Consider the following 14,942-nt stretch of genomic DNA (forward strand, 5'->3'; position numbering starts at 1 on the left):
ATAAATATGAAAATTGTTAATGTTGCTGTGGAATGTTTTAAACTGACTAGAGAGTGCTTAACTGGTGATACAGCTGTGGTGTATGTTGTGGTGTATGTTGTTTCTATTCGCTTAATTTTGAGTTGATATGGTGATCTTTTCATTTAGCTTTTAAACATAATTTCTGTTACAATCTTAAGTCATAATATTCATATTCATAATATTCTCATAATTCTTCAATATTATTTTTTAATATTGGACATACAGTACTTTGTACATATTTAATAAACTAATTATCAAATTACTGGCTTAGTCTTGTAATGCAGAACACAGAATTTACAAGTTTGATTTGGTCTTTAATGTCTGTTGTATTTTTAGTGGTCTGAATGCTTGACAATTCACAGTTCCATTTGGTTTCCTTGGAAGGTTAGGATCTAAAAAAGTTGAAATCAGATGTTTCATTATTGTCCCAAACAGGCATAAAATGCTATGACTGAGATTTTTAAGGTTTAAAGTCCCAGAAGTTAGAGGTAAACTTCTAAGAATAGGTACAACTATTGCAGTGACAATAATTAGGTGGGTAACTGGATAAAATGGCTTATGTCTAGTCAAGCACAGCTCCTAAATATGAACTACTACTAAAGGAAATGGGGTTCTCATGGTTTTACTCTGCAGGTGATGCAGACTGTCAGCACTTCTGGAAAGGAGAAGCCAGGGCCACGATTTATAACACACCCCCTTTCTGGCTGCGGTAATCCTCGGCCGCTGGGCTGGGCAGGGGGCCTGGGACGCCAAAGCCCCAGGTTCTCTCCTCCGCCCACCGCAGCCCGAGGCGGCCAGGCAGCAACTGCGGCTGCCGTGGGGCCGCGTTGCCGAGCAACGCCCTTCCCGTCGCTCCCTGCTGCTCCGCGCCACTTCCGCCTCGCCGCGCATGCGTCGCTGCCGCCACCTTCCAACGGCCGTTGTCGGAGCGGGTGGGGCTAGCGTGCGCTAACGCTTCCGGCCACCGCTGCCCGGAGCCTGTGTGCTGAGGAGCGGCCCGGCCCGGCCCCCTCGGGCGGGCGCAGGGCTGCCCGGTGAGTGCGGGGGAGCCGGGCGGCCTTTCCCCCACGCTGTTAACGGACGCCCTGGGGCGGGGGGGGGGGGGTCGCGTTCCCCTGTTCCTTGTGTGGGGAGGGTGCGGGGAGGAGCCTCCCTTAGCAGCCGGCCTGGAGCCGCCGCCCGTCCTCGCTGTTACGCCTCCGCCGTGCCGCCCTGCCCTGTGGCCGGGAGGGGGGCGAGAGCGCTGGGGGGCTGCTGAAGAGGAGGAAGGTGGCTGCGTCACGTGAGCTGCAGGAAGCCCTGTGGCAGCGCACCGTCCTTGCTGGCTGCGGGAGTGTCCGGCGCCAGTGTCCGTGCTCCCGCCCTCCCTGTGGGGTTGCCGGCTCTTCACGGAGCGCTCCTGCCGGTCAGCTCAAACGTCGCAGCCCGCTCTCCTTCGCCTTCCGGGTTCAACTTCTGCTTCCGCCCTGTGGAGCCTGCCTGTGGCTTCTGTTGCTGTGGTACCGTTATAGCAGCTTGAGTACTTGCAGCAATCCTAAGGCAAGTTGGTGTGTAGCAGTAATTTCTCCTATTGGACTGAATGGAACTGTTTTTGCAGAGAAAGAGACAAGCTTTTCGGTTACAGGCAATTTTAAATCTAACTAATTTAATTTATTTTTTGTCCCTTCAGCTAGTTTTGCTTTTAGATGGAAACAGTAGCATGGTAGATCATGCCTGACAGTAAGCAAGGGTCACTTTTTTTGAATGGCAGTTCTGCAGGTTAGTCCATGTGAGCAGGCTACTTTGCAGGTTTTCAGGCCTTGTCTTTTTTAAGGTAAGTAAATAAAGGTAGATCTGTTGACGGGATTCTGCCAGTTTGGTGATCAGCACCCTAATATACTTACCACTGGAGATAACTGAGATTTAAAAGTCTTCACAGTATAATATATATTTTATTGTATGTGTTGAATTACTGTTTCTTCTTTGAACAAATTCCAAAAGAGTGCAAGTCTAGTGATGTAAGCAGGTGATGTATTCTTACAGTGGCTTTTGTTTTTTTAAATACCATGGTGGGAAGAACAGGAGGCTTCTGCTTTGCAGTGTTAATAAAAACGTACTGGCATAATGCATCTGTTGACACATGTCTGTGGTTCGCTTCTGAAAGAAATAGCCTGCTGAGTACAGTTAGGAAGTTCATTCACTCCAGTGGAAGAAGTTTGTGGTTTGGATTCTTGTTTCCTGCTGGGGTCCGCTATTGTCTGTATGTGACCACAGCCTTTTCTGTTTGTTCAAATAAAAATAGATGAGTATTATGAAATAACATGATAAATAGTTTAAGGTAGTCTTTTGGGAGGGGGAGGGGAAAGTTAAGTTTTGATATTCTTAAATTCTTTATCTGAAATAATCAATCTTGTTTTAATTCACCCTAAAAATCATGAAGTACCAATGTGTCGTATGACTGTAAGGAAAAATATCTAGGTAAGTGTAGAGGAAGGAAATGAAGTTTAGACACTTTTTTTATACATATTAAGAAATGTCAGCCTTTCAGTTAAGAGCCAAATCATGTCATTCCTGATTATATGAAATTATAATCAAAACTGGGAGGGTTTTTTTTTTTTTTTTTTTTTTTTAATGTGTATATATAAAAATAAATAAATAAAATAAGAATTCTGAGATCCTTGCCATGCTCTGAGCTGGCACAGGTAAGAGGTGAGTGGATTCTTCATCCCCTCCTTAAAACTTTTATTTTAGATGTGGTAAGTGTAATTCCCTAAAAGGGATATTTTTTTTTTTTTTTTTTTTTTTTTTAAGAATAATGCTGAGTGACCTACTTAAATCTTAATTTAAGTTTATGAAGCTAAAGAATCAAAGGTTAGGAGATAGGAAAGTTTGGATTTTGAGGATCATCTTTTTCTGTAGAATCTAAGATTGTGTTTTGGGTGCCTGAGGTGGATTGTGTTTACCGTTCTCTCACATACTTGTTGCGCAACATTGGGAAAACCTTTTTTACTTCTCTTGTGTCTCCTCCTCTGCTTTTTTTTTTTTTTTTTTTTTTTTTTTTTTTTTTTTTTTTTTTGTGAACTCTTTAGTTCTGAGACTCCCTATAGCTTTTTGGCTTCTGTAGAATCAAGTCCATCAAGCATTAATTTTCTATGACTGCTATTAATCTCCATGAAGTTGGGTATTTTATGGCTCTGTCTTTTACAGCATAAATATTAGGACTTCCTGAAAATATTCTATCAGAACTATTTTATCAGAAAATTATATTAGGATGTGAGATTACTATAAACTCAAGTTTTAGTCCACACTCGTTTCAACAAAAGAAAAAAAAATCGATGTTGAGTATCAGGGGGAAAAAGTGAATTTGATGTTTCTAATGCTATGAACATTATTCTCATGTCTCTATCTCGTACTTAAAATGGTTTCCTTAACACTATATTAATATAATTTTTGTTCCATTTGTGTCCTTTTTGTTTTTATCTTTCTGAGCAAGATTTCTAGTGTACCATGTGTAAAAGACTTCAAATCTACTGTAGGAGAGATTGTATAAAGAAAAGAAACTCTTGTTAATTTTTAGAAACAGGAAAGAAATTCTTCAGATTCAAAATGGATATATATGCAGTTACTATGAAGACAGTAAAATTGAATACATTATGAAGGAAAAGGGTTTTGCTCAGGGCTTCCTTAAGGTCCCACAGAAATACTGATTTTTCTGGGATCTGACATTTAAAAAAAATTCTTAGCCAGGAGAGAGGTTTGTTTTGAAAACTTCTGAGTAACTTAAAAGATTACTTGGAAATACAACATAACTTGAACAGTAGTTAAAATGATGAAGCTTTATAGAGTACATATGGGCATTCAAAAAATTAGAGGCTATTAACTCATTTTGAGTGATGAATTAAAAAAACAAAACCACTTCGGAGGAATTTTATGATTTCTTAGGTTTGCGATTTGAGGATATAATTATGCAGTCTTCTATGCTATGAAACATTTAGAATTTTTTGAAAGTCTTAACTCAAAAGCCTATTTAAAGAAGCATTTATTTGGCTTATCAGTTTACCTTTACTTAATCTTCCCTTTTTCTTATCATCTGATTATGAAAGAGAATTTCTTAATTCCATATACTTTAATCAGAACATTTCTTTAATCTTTGTTTGCTTTGTTCCTATGACATTTTATAATAGTTTGTCTCTAGTGTCTTAGCTATAGTTGAGATTTAACATCAAATTAACTTCTGAGAAATCTATTCATTTGACTGACAGCATGTTTATAAGTATTACTGCATACTTTGAAAATCTTTCCACACTTCTAGCCAGACTTTTCTCAGTACTCCTTTGAAAGTCTGATCAGTTAAGCTCAAGCACCTAAAGTACCTAACTGTCTAGTGGAGTGCTCTTGAAAGTTTGGACATGACTTCTGGCTGCTAAAATCTTTGAGTGTTGTTAGCTTCCATAGCAAATTATTAATGTGCAATGTTATTAACAGTTTTTTTGCAGAGAGAAGAAAGATGGAAAGTAATGCCGTTTTACTGGAATCCAAGTCCTCTCCCATGAACCTTCTGAATGAAATGCATCAGCTGCGTCTCCTCGGCCACCTTTGTGACGTGACGGTTAGCGTGGAATACCAAGGTGTCAGGGCAGAATTTGTTGCTCACAAAGCTGTATTGGCAGCAACAAGCAAGTTTTTCAAGGAGGTGTTTCTTAATGAGAAGAGTATGGATGGCCCAAGAACTAATGTGTTCTTGAATGAGGTCCAGGTTGCTGATTTTGCTTCATTTCTTGAGTTTGTCTATACTGCTAAGGTGGAAGTGGAAGAAGACAGAGTGCAGCGTATGCTAGAAATAGCTGAAAAGCTGAAGTGCTTGGACCTCTCAGAAACCTGCTTCCAGTTAAAGAAGCAGATGCTTGAATCGGTGCTGTTGGAGTTGCAAAACTTCTCTGAATCACAGAATTCTGAGGAAGAGAATGGTACTCAGCCAGGCATTTTGCTTGAGACAAAGGCAAGTGCTGAGGCAGAAGCTGACCAGGCAGACTGTTCTCTGGATCTTCCAGATTCCCCAGTAGACAGGCCTAGTAATGGAGTAGCTCTGGAGGTGTCAGCTGCCAAATCAAAAGAGAAAATAGACAAGAAGAAAGAAGTGATGAAGTCTCCCTATGTCAAAATCAGAAGAGCAAGTGGGAGGCTGGCTGGGAGGAAAGTGTTTGTGGAAATCCCTAAAAAGAAATACACAAGGCGACTGAGAGAACAGCAGAAGAATGAAGAGGTTACTGTTGAAGAAAACAAATGCCAACAAGACCAGAACATGTGTGATGCAGAGAGGGAGGAGGAGCAAGCAGAGAACAGCATTAAACCAGAAAGTGAAGAATGTGATGGCAACTTTGAATCAGAAGAAAAGCTGAAAAAATCTGAAGAGCATAAAAAAAAACGAGGCAGTAACTTCAAATGCAGCACGTGTGAGAAGGAATTCCTATACGAGAAAAGTTTTCTCAAGCACATAAAACATAGCCATGGTATTGCAGCTGAAATCATTTATCGATGTGAAACCTGCAGTCAGACCTTTGCCAACCGATGCAACTTAAAAAGCCATCAGCGCCATGTCCACAGCAGCGAGCGCCACTTCCCTTGTGAACTCTGCGGTAAGAAGTTCAAGAGGAAGAAGGACGTCAAGAGGCACATTCTCCAGGTTCATGAGGGTGGTGGGGAGCGTCATCAGTGCCAACAGTGTGGAAAGGGGTTGAGCTCCAAAACTGCCTTGAGGCTTCATGAAAGGACGCATACAGGCGACAAGCCTTATGGGTGCACAGAGTGTGAGGCTAAATTTTCTCAGCCTTCTGCACTTAAAACACACATGAGGTATGAACAGACTTAACTGGCCTTGTTAGATTCTGGGGGGAGAAGCAGAATCCCCTGGAACACATCTTGAACCTTCAAGTGAAGTGGGGATGTAAAATATAACTGACCAGAATGTTTCAGTATTTCCTTTTTCATAGCTTTTTTTTTTCTTTCTGCTTTTCAGATTAAGAGAGTTGATGTATTTCTCCCTAAGCCAAAGTGAAAGTGCACGGGCCACAACCCTGCTAATGCTGAAGTGCACAGTTAACTTTTCTAATGAGAGACCTATTGAAAATCAGTGGGACTGTTTGCATGAGAAGAGCCGCCATGCTGCAGTATTTGTAGGATTGGATCTGTAGTGATTTCAGCTAAATTGATAACCTCTAAATTTAATAGAAGAATGTTTTGCAATAAGTATGAAAATATTCTTGGATTTAACATGTGGGCAAATCTTTTTAGATCACCAAATGTAGGGAGCTAAGCATAGAAAACAGCTGAAATTTGGCTAGAAGCAGACCTGTCTGTGCAGGCGAGCAAAGCACAGACAATACTCACAGCAGAATTGATGAATTCAATTGTAGCACTTGTTTTCCAGTGAGACCTGAAGTTAGAAGTACAAGCGCATGGTCTTAGAAGTTGATGGCAGAGGCATTTTTATGAAGGCAGAAATTCTGCTCATTAAGGACTTGATCCTGCTTGGTGTTGAGCAGCACTGGCTTCAGTCTACCAAAGCAGTGATTTGAAAACAAAGTGCAGATTGTAGACATGAAGAAAGCATGGAGAGAGAGAGATGCAGAAGCAAAATCTCAGACTATTATTTCAGAGATCCAAAAAGAGAGTACAGTAGTGTAAGCATATTCCTAGATGGCATTTCCTTCAAGGTACAGAGAGTTCATTAAGCACTGCTTTGTCTCACTAGGCCTTTTGGAGTCAATGGGTTTATTCTAGTAGCAAACTGCTACTAGAGTATTCATATATTATTGCTGATGAAGCTATATAGAATCTCTTTTTCATCAAGGGTTCTTTTCTAAGCTTAAGTGACTGCTTTGTGCTTCTTGAAAATAAGTTGTTGGCATAATTGAGGATACCATTTCTCCTTCTTTGCATACAACTCTGAATATTTCATAAGCCTGTTTCTTAAATCCTAGATATTCAATGTGGTTAACTCATGACGGTTCATGATGAGAATTTCTAATCTTTTCATACATATTTTTATGTCTAAGCTCCTCTTCTTGACGTATTACCATGAAAGCTGGCCTACTGTTGTCTGTCTGCAACACTATGTGAAAGATTCCTGAAGTTTGCATAGACCGAAAAGTTATGATAGAGGAAACTGAAACACTGGTAGAGACAACAGTTCAGTAAACTGTTTTTCATGTACACACAGTCTTCCCTAGGAAATCTCACTGCAAACTTGAGATGAAAATAAGAAAAATGTCTGTATAAAAATGACATCTTTTTGCTCTGCTCTTTGGGTGCCACTGCTTTCAAATGTAGCCAGTGACTTATTTCTACTTGATGACCCTGCAGAAGAGATGCAGTCGTAGTGTGCCAGGGAACACTTCCGTCATATTCTCAATGTAGAATATTTTATTGATAGTGTCAGTTGTGTAAAGATAATTGCTTTATTTCATATCCCAAGATGGTTACATTTTTCTTTCAGTCTTTCTAGACACATATAAGTTTTCTAAGCTTTACTTATCTTCTAGCTTAAAGTCTCTTTTTCCTATTAAAAAAAAAAATCTACATCTTGGCATGGATTATGCAGCACATTAAAATAAACCTGGCATTGCATAAACCATGATGCGGAATAGGGCCCAGTTGAAGGTCTTTTTAAAAAGACAAAAAGAATCTGTTGAAGATGCATAGACATTTTTCAGAGAACAACCCCAAACTAAAGATGACTTGCATTGTGCTGCAAAGGAGAGACATGTACCTTGGTATTTTACTGTTGCTTTCTTATTTCAGAATCCATACTGGTGAAAAACCTTTTGTCTGTGACGAATGTGGTGCCAGATTTACCCAGAATCACATGCTTATATATCACAAAAGATGTCACACAGGTAAGAATTTCTTTTACAGTGCACTGTGTATAAGAGCAGACATGCTGTGAAACCAGATCCTTTTTTTTTTTTCCAGAAGCCAAATGCTCTTGATAACATTTGGTAGTAAAATGATGTCTAGGAATGAGAAAATCTAATTTTATGAGAAACGTTTATGCTGATCCAGGTTGCTAGATTTAAATAAAGTTGCAAGAATTATTTAGTTAGAATTTCCTTAAAAACATTAATTAGTTTTCAGTGAAATATCAGTTGTATCATTGATGGCACTTGTATACCACTAGACTACTGGTATGAGGTAAATGTGTTTTTCTAGAAAATCTGGCTTTTCTGTAGCAGTACTCTGTACATTAGAAAAATACTTCAAGTCATTACATTAATGGTCTATTTAATTTATAGCTGTATGAGTACTTCTAAAAAGATTGCAGATAACCACTGTATTTTTTTTCTTAATGTGTTGTCATTTTTTAATAAATTAAAATGTGCTGTTTTTCAGAGGTCTCAGAAATCCTCTTTCTTGACTAGAGTTCTCAATCTATTTTTAAAAGAAAACCTTTGTTATCATGGTTTCTATTATACAGCACTTCATGGAATCCTGTAATGTTGGGGAAGGATTTGGGGGTTGGTTGATTGTTTTTTAAGTCCTCTTCCACTGGGCTATTCAGATCTCAGCTTCTTATAGGTGGATAGGCAGATAGTAAAAAGGAGCTTATTGAAGAGAAGAAATTTCCTTCTGAGTAGGATTCAGTACCTAAAGTGTAAATTGAGGGCGCTTTGGGTATTCTCCCAGTTCTACCATCAGTAGAAGTTCTAGCTGAAATATAGAGAAATTTTTTTCTCTTGGGAAGCCTGAAATAGTTAACCCAGCAAACATAAAACAGGTTTTTTTGGCTCATCTTGATTTGCAGAGAATTTTTTTTAAAGGCACATCTCATCCTTCAGAGTATACTTTGTAGTCTACATCACTGTTTTGAATTGACCGTTCCTACCAGCAGTGTTGTGTGGTACTTCTGCATTTCTAATTGACTTGTCATTGAAGCATCCACCTTACATCTGTGACATGTAACTAAATGCAACTGACAGAAAACTTTAACTTTAAATTACTTTAAACTACAATGAAATACAATTATAGGAACACTTTTTTGTTTTTTTCCAGAGCCTTTTAACTAAAATTGGCTTCTTTCAGATGGAGGCCTTTCATCAGAGGTGTGCAGTGTTGCATTCAGTATGACAGTGAAGCAGAATACCACAGATATACTGAGAAGACTCTGAAGATCTCACTGGGCTTTTGCTCATACTATGTAAAGATATTACTATACTTGTAGATAGTTATGGTTACCCTTGTAATATGAGTATTTTGTACAGATTTCTTGTAGGAAAATTCTGTCCTTATACAGAGGTCTTTGTTACTGTATTCTATTTAGACTCTTTTTTGAAGTTGGCCTGTGGTTCATTTTTATCTAAAAAATAGCTTTCAGCTCTTTCATCTGATGTTTAATAGCATTCTCAAATGCTACTTTGTTTGAATTCTTCACCTTTGCTGCAGGGGAAAGGCCTTTCATGTGTGAAACGTGCGGGAAGAGCTTTGCCTCTAAGGAATACTTGAAACACCATAACAGAATACATACTGGATCCAAACCGTTTAAATGTGAAGTTTGCTTCAGAACATTTGCACAGAGAAATTCACTTTACCAGCATATTAAAGTGCACACAGGTAATGGCACTTTCTTTTTTTTTTCTTTTTACACAAATCATCATAATTTACAGACATACATCTCTGTATCATAACACAGACGAGGAATTTCTTGACTAGGATTTTCCATTTCTTTAACTTCTGTTCTGTGTGCAAGTTTTTATTCTTGATGCAATGTATTATTTCATGTACTTCTCTTAGTACTCTCTGTATTTCTTACTGACTGTGACAGCAGTTCTTTGAAGTATTTCTAAAAGCTGTGCAGATGTTGCTAATAATGTTCATGCATTAAAAGAAATCAGAGTATTATTAGTGACTAAAAAAATATGTCCATTTTAGCTCTGAGCAGAGCCCTGCAGAGAGTTGCTGTCTTTCTTTTCTATTTGTCCACCTTTCATGTTTGCATTCTGTCCCACTCAGTTTTATTCTTCAGTCTCTATTTCATTTCCACTTGCTGCTCTGTTTTTTGAACTGAAAACAGTGATTATAGGTGCAATAACACTGACCAGTTAATGCTGCCTGGAGCATGTAAGCTCTGTATCAGTGCTGGAAGGAGGGGCGAACAGTCACTTTCACTATTTGAAACCCTGACATTTCTACCCATTTTACATTTTACATTTTACCTTATCCTGCCCCTTTTAGAGGAATAGAACTCCGGTTTCTTCATAATGTTAGTTCTAAATTTCAACCATACTGAAATCTTCGTTATGCTTTTGGTTTTCTTGTCTGCTCGCTCAAAGTCCACGTTATTCAGCACTACAGCAATTTGTAAATGTTCATGTTACTTTGATAATGTAAAAAAATAGCTTACTTTCATCTAGTGTTATTCAGTTTATAACATTTGGAGAGAACCTAGTGTTTATGAGAAGTTCTGATATTCGTGCTCACACAGCCTATTATGTAAATGAGAAAACTTGTTTCAAGACAAAATTTCAGCTGCTGATGTAAAATATATGCAAAAAAATATGTAGGCTTCAGTGGTTGCAAAAATTAATGCAGGCTATGAATCTAGCCCTTAAGCTATAAGTAGCTCTTTATTCCAGATGCATCAAAACTTACCCAACTGTGAGAGTTCTAAAAGCATCTTGGTGCTTTCTGAAGATGCTTTTGTTTGCCTTATCATTTAGTGAAGTTTAGGTGTTACTTGAAGTTACCCTGTTACACTCTTAATACATCTATGTCATCACTTTAATGTTGTGCATTTCTTTCAGGTGAACGACCCTATTGCTGTGACCAGTGTGGTAAACAGTTCACACAGCTCAATGCACTGCAGCGTCACCATCGCATACACACAGGGGAGAAGCCATTCATGTGCAATGCATGTGGGCGAACCTTTACTGACAAGTCCACCCTCAGACGACATACTTCAGTAAGAATCTGTAGCTCTATAGCCTTGTTCTGTGTCCAGGTGCTGACGTGTAAACTTTGTCAGGCCTGAAAGGGAGCTTCGTGTCCAGTTTCTGTTGGTTTTAGCACATAGTCCTTTGCCTAAATTGGCATAAAAATATTGGAGTGGTTTATGTTCAGTCCTGCATCTACAGTAAAACCATTCTTAATCCATTATGGCAGAGCTCACAGAGATCACACGCGAAGACTGTTCAGTCTCACAGGTTTGTTCCTGATACAACTGGAAAGTGATAGGAGTCTTCCCTTTCTGGGTCAACTCTCTGCTGGATCAGTTTGATGCTTTAAGAAAACAGAGGAAGAAAACCCACAAGGGAAACTAATCAGTGCCTTGATGCATACCAAAGTGGTTTGGGGATTCTTATGTGGAATGGAAAGAGAGAGCTTTTCTTCAGTGCACATACATGAACTAGATTCAAACTTTTGCCTGCCTGGCAGTCATTGTATGTTCAAACTTTTTATTTTCAGATACATGATAAAAACACCCCATGGAAATCCTTCCTTGTCATTGTTGAAGGTGCATCTAAGAATGATGACAGTCATAAAACAGAGCTTCCTGATGAAGAATATGATGTGTCACCTAAAATGCCTGAGAAGCTGCTGTCTTTCTCTGAAAATGGACACTATCAAAACTTGACTGCTGTCCCAGGTGGTGTGACTGCACTGCATGATAGTGGTTCTACCACAGAGACAGACTGTAAGTCAGATGGGACTCCGGGACCCCAAGAAGCCCTTATAGCTACCACTTTAAGTGAGCTGACAGTACTACATACACAGACAGACTCTATTCAGCCACAGCTTCATGCTTTAGTGAATATGGAATAATGTGATATTGACAAATTCAGTTGAAGCTACACCTTTGTGTAGTCCTTTGACTTTACCAGTAATCTACTGAGGGAACTAGGAAACATTATGAAAAGGCAACAAGGCTAGACATGAATGACATCCACAGGATTTTCCTGAATTTTCCTGCAAAATTCATTATCCACTTCCAATGTGTACAGCTCCATCTCCTGAAAGTGGGGTAGAATAACACAGAATACAAATTGGCTTTACCAGTTGAAGCAAGTTAGATCCTCATAACATGGTGGTGGTGGAGGAGACAAAAATCCCATCAAGTTTACATCCTAGGAAAAGAAGGAGGTTGGAAGTTGGTATAGTTCAGATCATCTGGCTTGCACTAGGTGATCTGCAAGGAAAGGAAGCACCTACGTTAAGACAGGTTATAACGAAAGTGCAAGTTTGATTTGCAGTTGATTTGATTGCACGCATGTACAGTCAAGAGAAATGATACTGTGTTTCTTGGCCCAGTAGTTCAGTCAGATTAATTACATTTTCCAGGGTAGAAATTTGTACATAAAAAATAAACTTCTGCTAAACTGCATTTCAGGAAATGTTGGTTTATCTCTGCTTTTGCCAAAGACTCAAACAGTGAGCTAGCTCACTCTTTGGAAATAAAAGTGGGAGCAAGCTTTGGAAAGACTTAGTTTCATTCTATCAGTTCTGATTCTTTATAGCAGCAAAAATGAGGCAAGTGAAAGCAAAGCAAACCAAAGTGTCTATACAGGTGATGGTGTTGCTGCATTTCAGTAAAACTTGGTGCAGCTTGACACTTAGTCAGACATGCTTCATCTCTAACTGCTCTAGCCAACATAAAGCTTGGAAATCGGAGGTCAAAATCTGTCTTGTAAAAGTGTTTTACCAAAAATAGTACTTGGGCTCTGCTGAAAAAGCTAGAGTAACAAAAGCCTCTTTAGAAAGACAGTCCATCAGCATTTTCTTGTTAAAACTTACCTAAAGAGCTTTCTGTTGGTCCAGATAAATCAGCAGTGCTGTGTTTTCCACCATCACTTTAAAGTCACTGTTGTTCAGAACTGCAGACCTCCTTTTAAATCAGTAATACTCTGGTGGGGAAAAGTTAATTGCTATTTTGCTGCTGAGTTGCTACAGCTAGTTTTGCTAGTACAAGAGTCTCCAGGGGTAGATTCTGTTGCAAAGGGAGATGATAGTGCTTATACAAGTAATGGAATAAAAATATGGAGTAACTGAGAAGTGTGCTGGACAGTTCAAGGGGTTTAGGCACCTAGTTCCCAAATTGTGAATACCTTGTCAATAGGAATATGGTGGAACCTGAATGGCAGTTTTAGGCTAGCATCTTTTTAACTGTCCCAGGGAAGGCAGGTTTAAGAACATAAGTTATTCATAAACTTATTTCAGAGGCTTTTCCTCATCAGCACCTGCTATTAACTTTTAGTAGAATAACCTTTGTGTTATTGTTAATGTGCCTTTTTTTTAGTAAGGAGTGTGACAAGGTGAGGCCCATGATTTTTCACGCACTAAGGTTCCTAAGTATGACTCCTGTTCAGCCCATACTCTAAAACCTCAACTTCACACAGCCTTCTCCATTGTCCACTGGGTTTACATCCCTCAAACAGCAATTCTTAGGAAGATCCTGCTTCTATTTGGGCATTTCTTATTGACACAACAAGATCTTCCTTTTATACATACCTTTCCTTCCCCAGGGAGAACATACTCTTGCTTTCCCCAGTCATGTCTAGTAGCTGGGAAAGCTGTTGCACAGGCAAAAGCCTTTGAAGCAGTTTCTGCCCGTGCTAAGAACTTTGTGCTTAGCACAAAGCTGACCAAAAGGCCAGCTGCTTGTCTTGTATCATTTTACCTCTAATGTCAGCAAAGTTATTGTGATTGACCCAAGGTTTACCTGGCTGGAATACTCATGAGGGTGTTGGGCTTTTTCCCATGGAAGAAATCTGGAGAGCTATCTTTGAAATAATTTGCACTGAGAAAGAAACATTTAACTGGCCCAACTCTTGCTTTTGGAAGCAGCTGTTAATCAAAACCAAATTGATGGTATGGTTAACTTTTCAGACTCGAGGGCTAGTTTTCTAATGCCACTATATAAAAACCTGGAGCTTTTCTGATTCATTTTTCTGTTTTGCTTTTCTGTTTCTCCTTATTTCAATATAAAAGTGGTATTTCCACGGAAACGTTCTCATCTGAAGCTTTTAGAAAAGCTTACTGAAAGATTGCTTGTACAGGTAGGCACAATCAAGCCTTGTTATGGCCCATTCTGAGGCTTAGGGGGTTGGCAAAGCAATAAAGATATCCGAACTGTGCACAGAGCTATTTTTGAACCTTAAAGGGATGTCTGATGTTACCATGGAATTATAACTTAATCTACAGAAAGGGATTTTTTTTTAAGAGAACATTTCCAAGAGGTTATATTTGAAATATTTATTCAAGCACGATGTTACTGTTAAAGCTCAGTATTCCCAATGACCAATGTAAAGAGTTTGTAGATATATTTAAGTCTGAGCGTTAGTACCTATAGACAGGGAAGCTTTTGTACTCCATGACTGTACAGAAGTGAGTTACTTGTATGAATTGTTCTTATTAAAATATTGAAATTTTAAGACTGACCCTGAAGTGGCTTGATTATTGTATCAAATGTTACTATATCCTGTGCTTTCCTTTAGGAACATTCATTCTGTATCCTCTTAGCTTAAAAGATATGCTAACATGGGTCTTTCAAGTTACAATACTTATGATAGAGTCTATGGAAAATAAGGGACCAGTCAGAAAAGAAAAAAAAAATTGGGGAGCGTACCAGGAGGATTGCTTTTTGGCTTTGAGAGGTGTTTTTTTTATAAGCAAGTGGTGAATAAAGTACCACTGTAATAGTACTGAAACACTTCAGGACAGTAAGCCAAACTGAGTTGCACTTCAAGTAAGTATTTAGATTAAAAACAAACTAAAGATGAGTGTGAAAGCCAACGTACCAGCTTCTGAGGGTGTGAGCAGACCCACCTGTTGTCTGTGGCAGTACCCTTCCTCCAAGAGAAACAACAGGCAACCTGAAAAGGAGCTGGTGATGCCTGTGGCAGTTACTGCCTGAGGGCTGCTCTGATCAGGGTGAGTCAAAAGAACAGAAAAAT

The 14,942-nt window shown here is 39.0% G+C and overlaps 1 protein-coding gene across 3 annotated transcripts; it reads left to right on the forward strand.

Annotated features, from left to right (window-relative positions):
• The first annotated feature begins 987 nt into the window (after nucleotides 1-987).
• On the forward strand, nucleotides 988-14,426 carry GZF1 (GDNF inducible zinc finger protein 1). 3 transcript variants are annotated; one of them, XM_062571354.1, is made up of 6 exons: nucleotides 988-1,055; nucleotides 4,497-5,853; nucleotides 7,801-7,895; nucleotides 9,439-9,606; nucleotides 10,797-10,954; nucleotides 11,458-14,426. In XM_062571354.1, the coding sequence occupies exons 2-6, from the start codon at nucleotides 4,508-4,510 to the stop codon at nucleotides 11,812-11,814; spliced, it is 2,124 nt and encodes a 707-aa protein (XP_062427338.1). In that variant the 5' UTR covers nucleotides 988-1,055; nucleotides 4,497-4,507; the 3' UTR covers nucleotides 11,815-14,426. The 3 variants fall into 3 exon arrangements, with proteins under 3 accessions (XP_062427338.1, XP_062427337.1, XP_062427336.1); XM_062571353.1 differs by having other exon boundaries at nucleotides 1,000-1,055; nucleotides 4,486-5,853; XM_062571352.1 differs by lacking the exon at nucleotides 988-1,055 and adding an exon at nucleotides 1,226-1,560 and having other exon boundaries at nucleotides 4,486-5,853.
• The last annotated feature ends 516 nt before the right edge of the window (nucleotides 14,427-14,942 follow it).

This window comes from Rhea pennata, chromosome 3 (genome assembly GCF_028389875.1).
Source record: "Rhea pennata isolate bPtePen1 chromosome 3, bPtePen1.pri, whole genome shotgun sequence".
NCBI classification, from domain to species: Eukaryota; Metazoa; Chordata; class Aves; order Rheiformes; family Rheidae; genus Rhea; species Rhea pennata.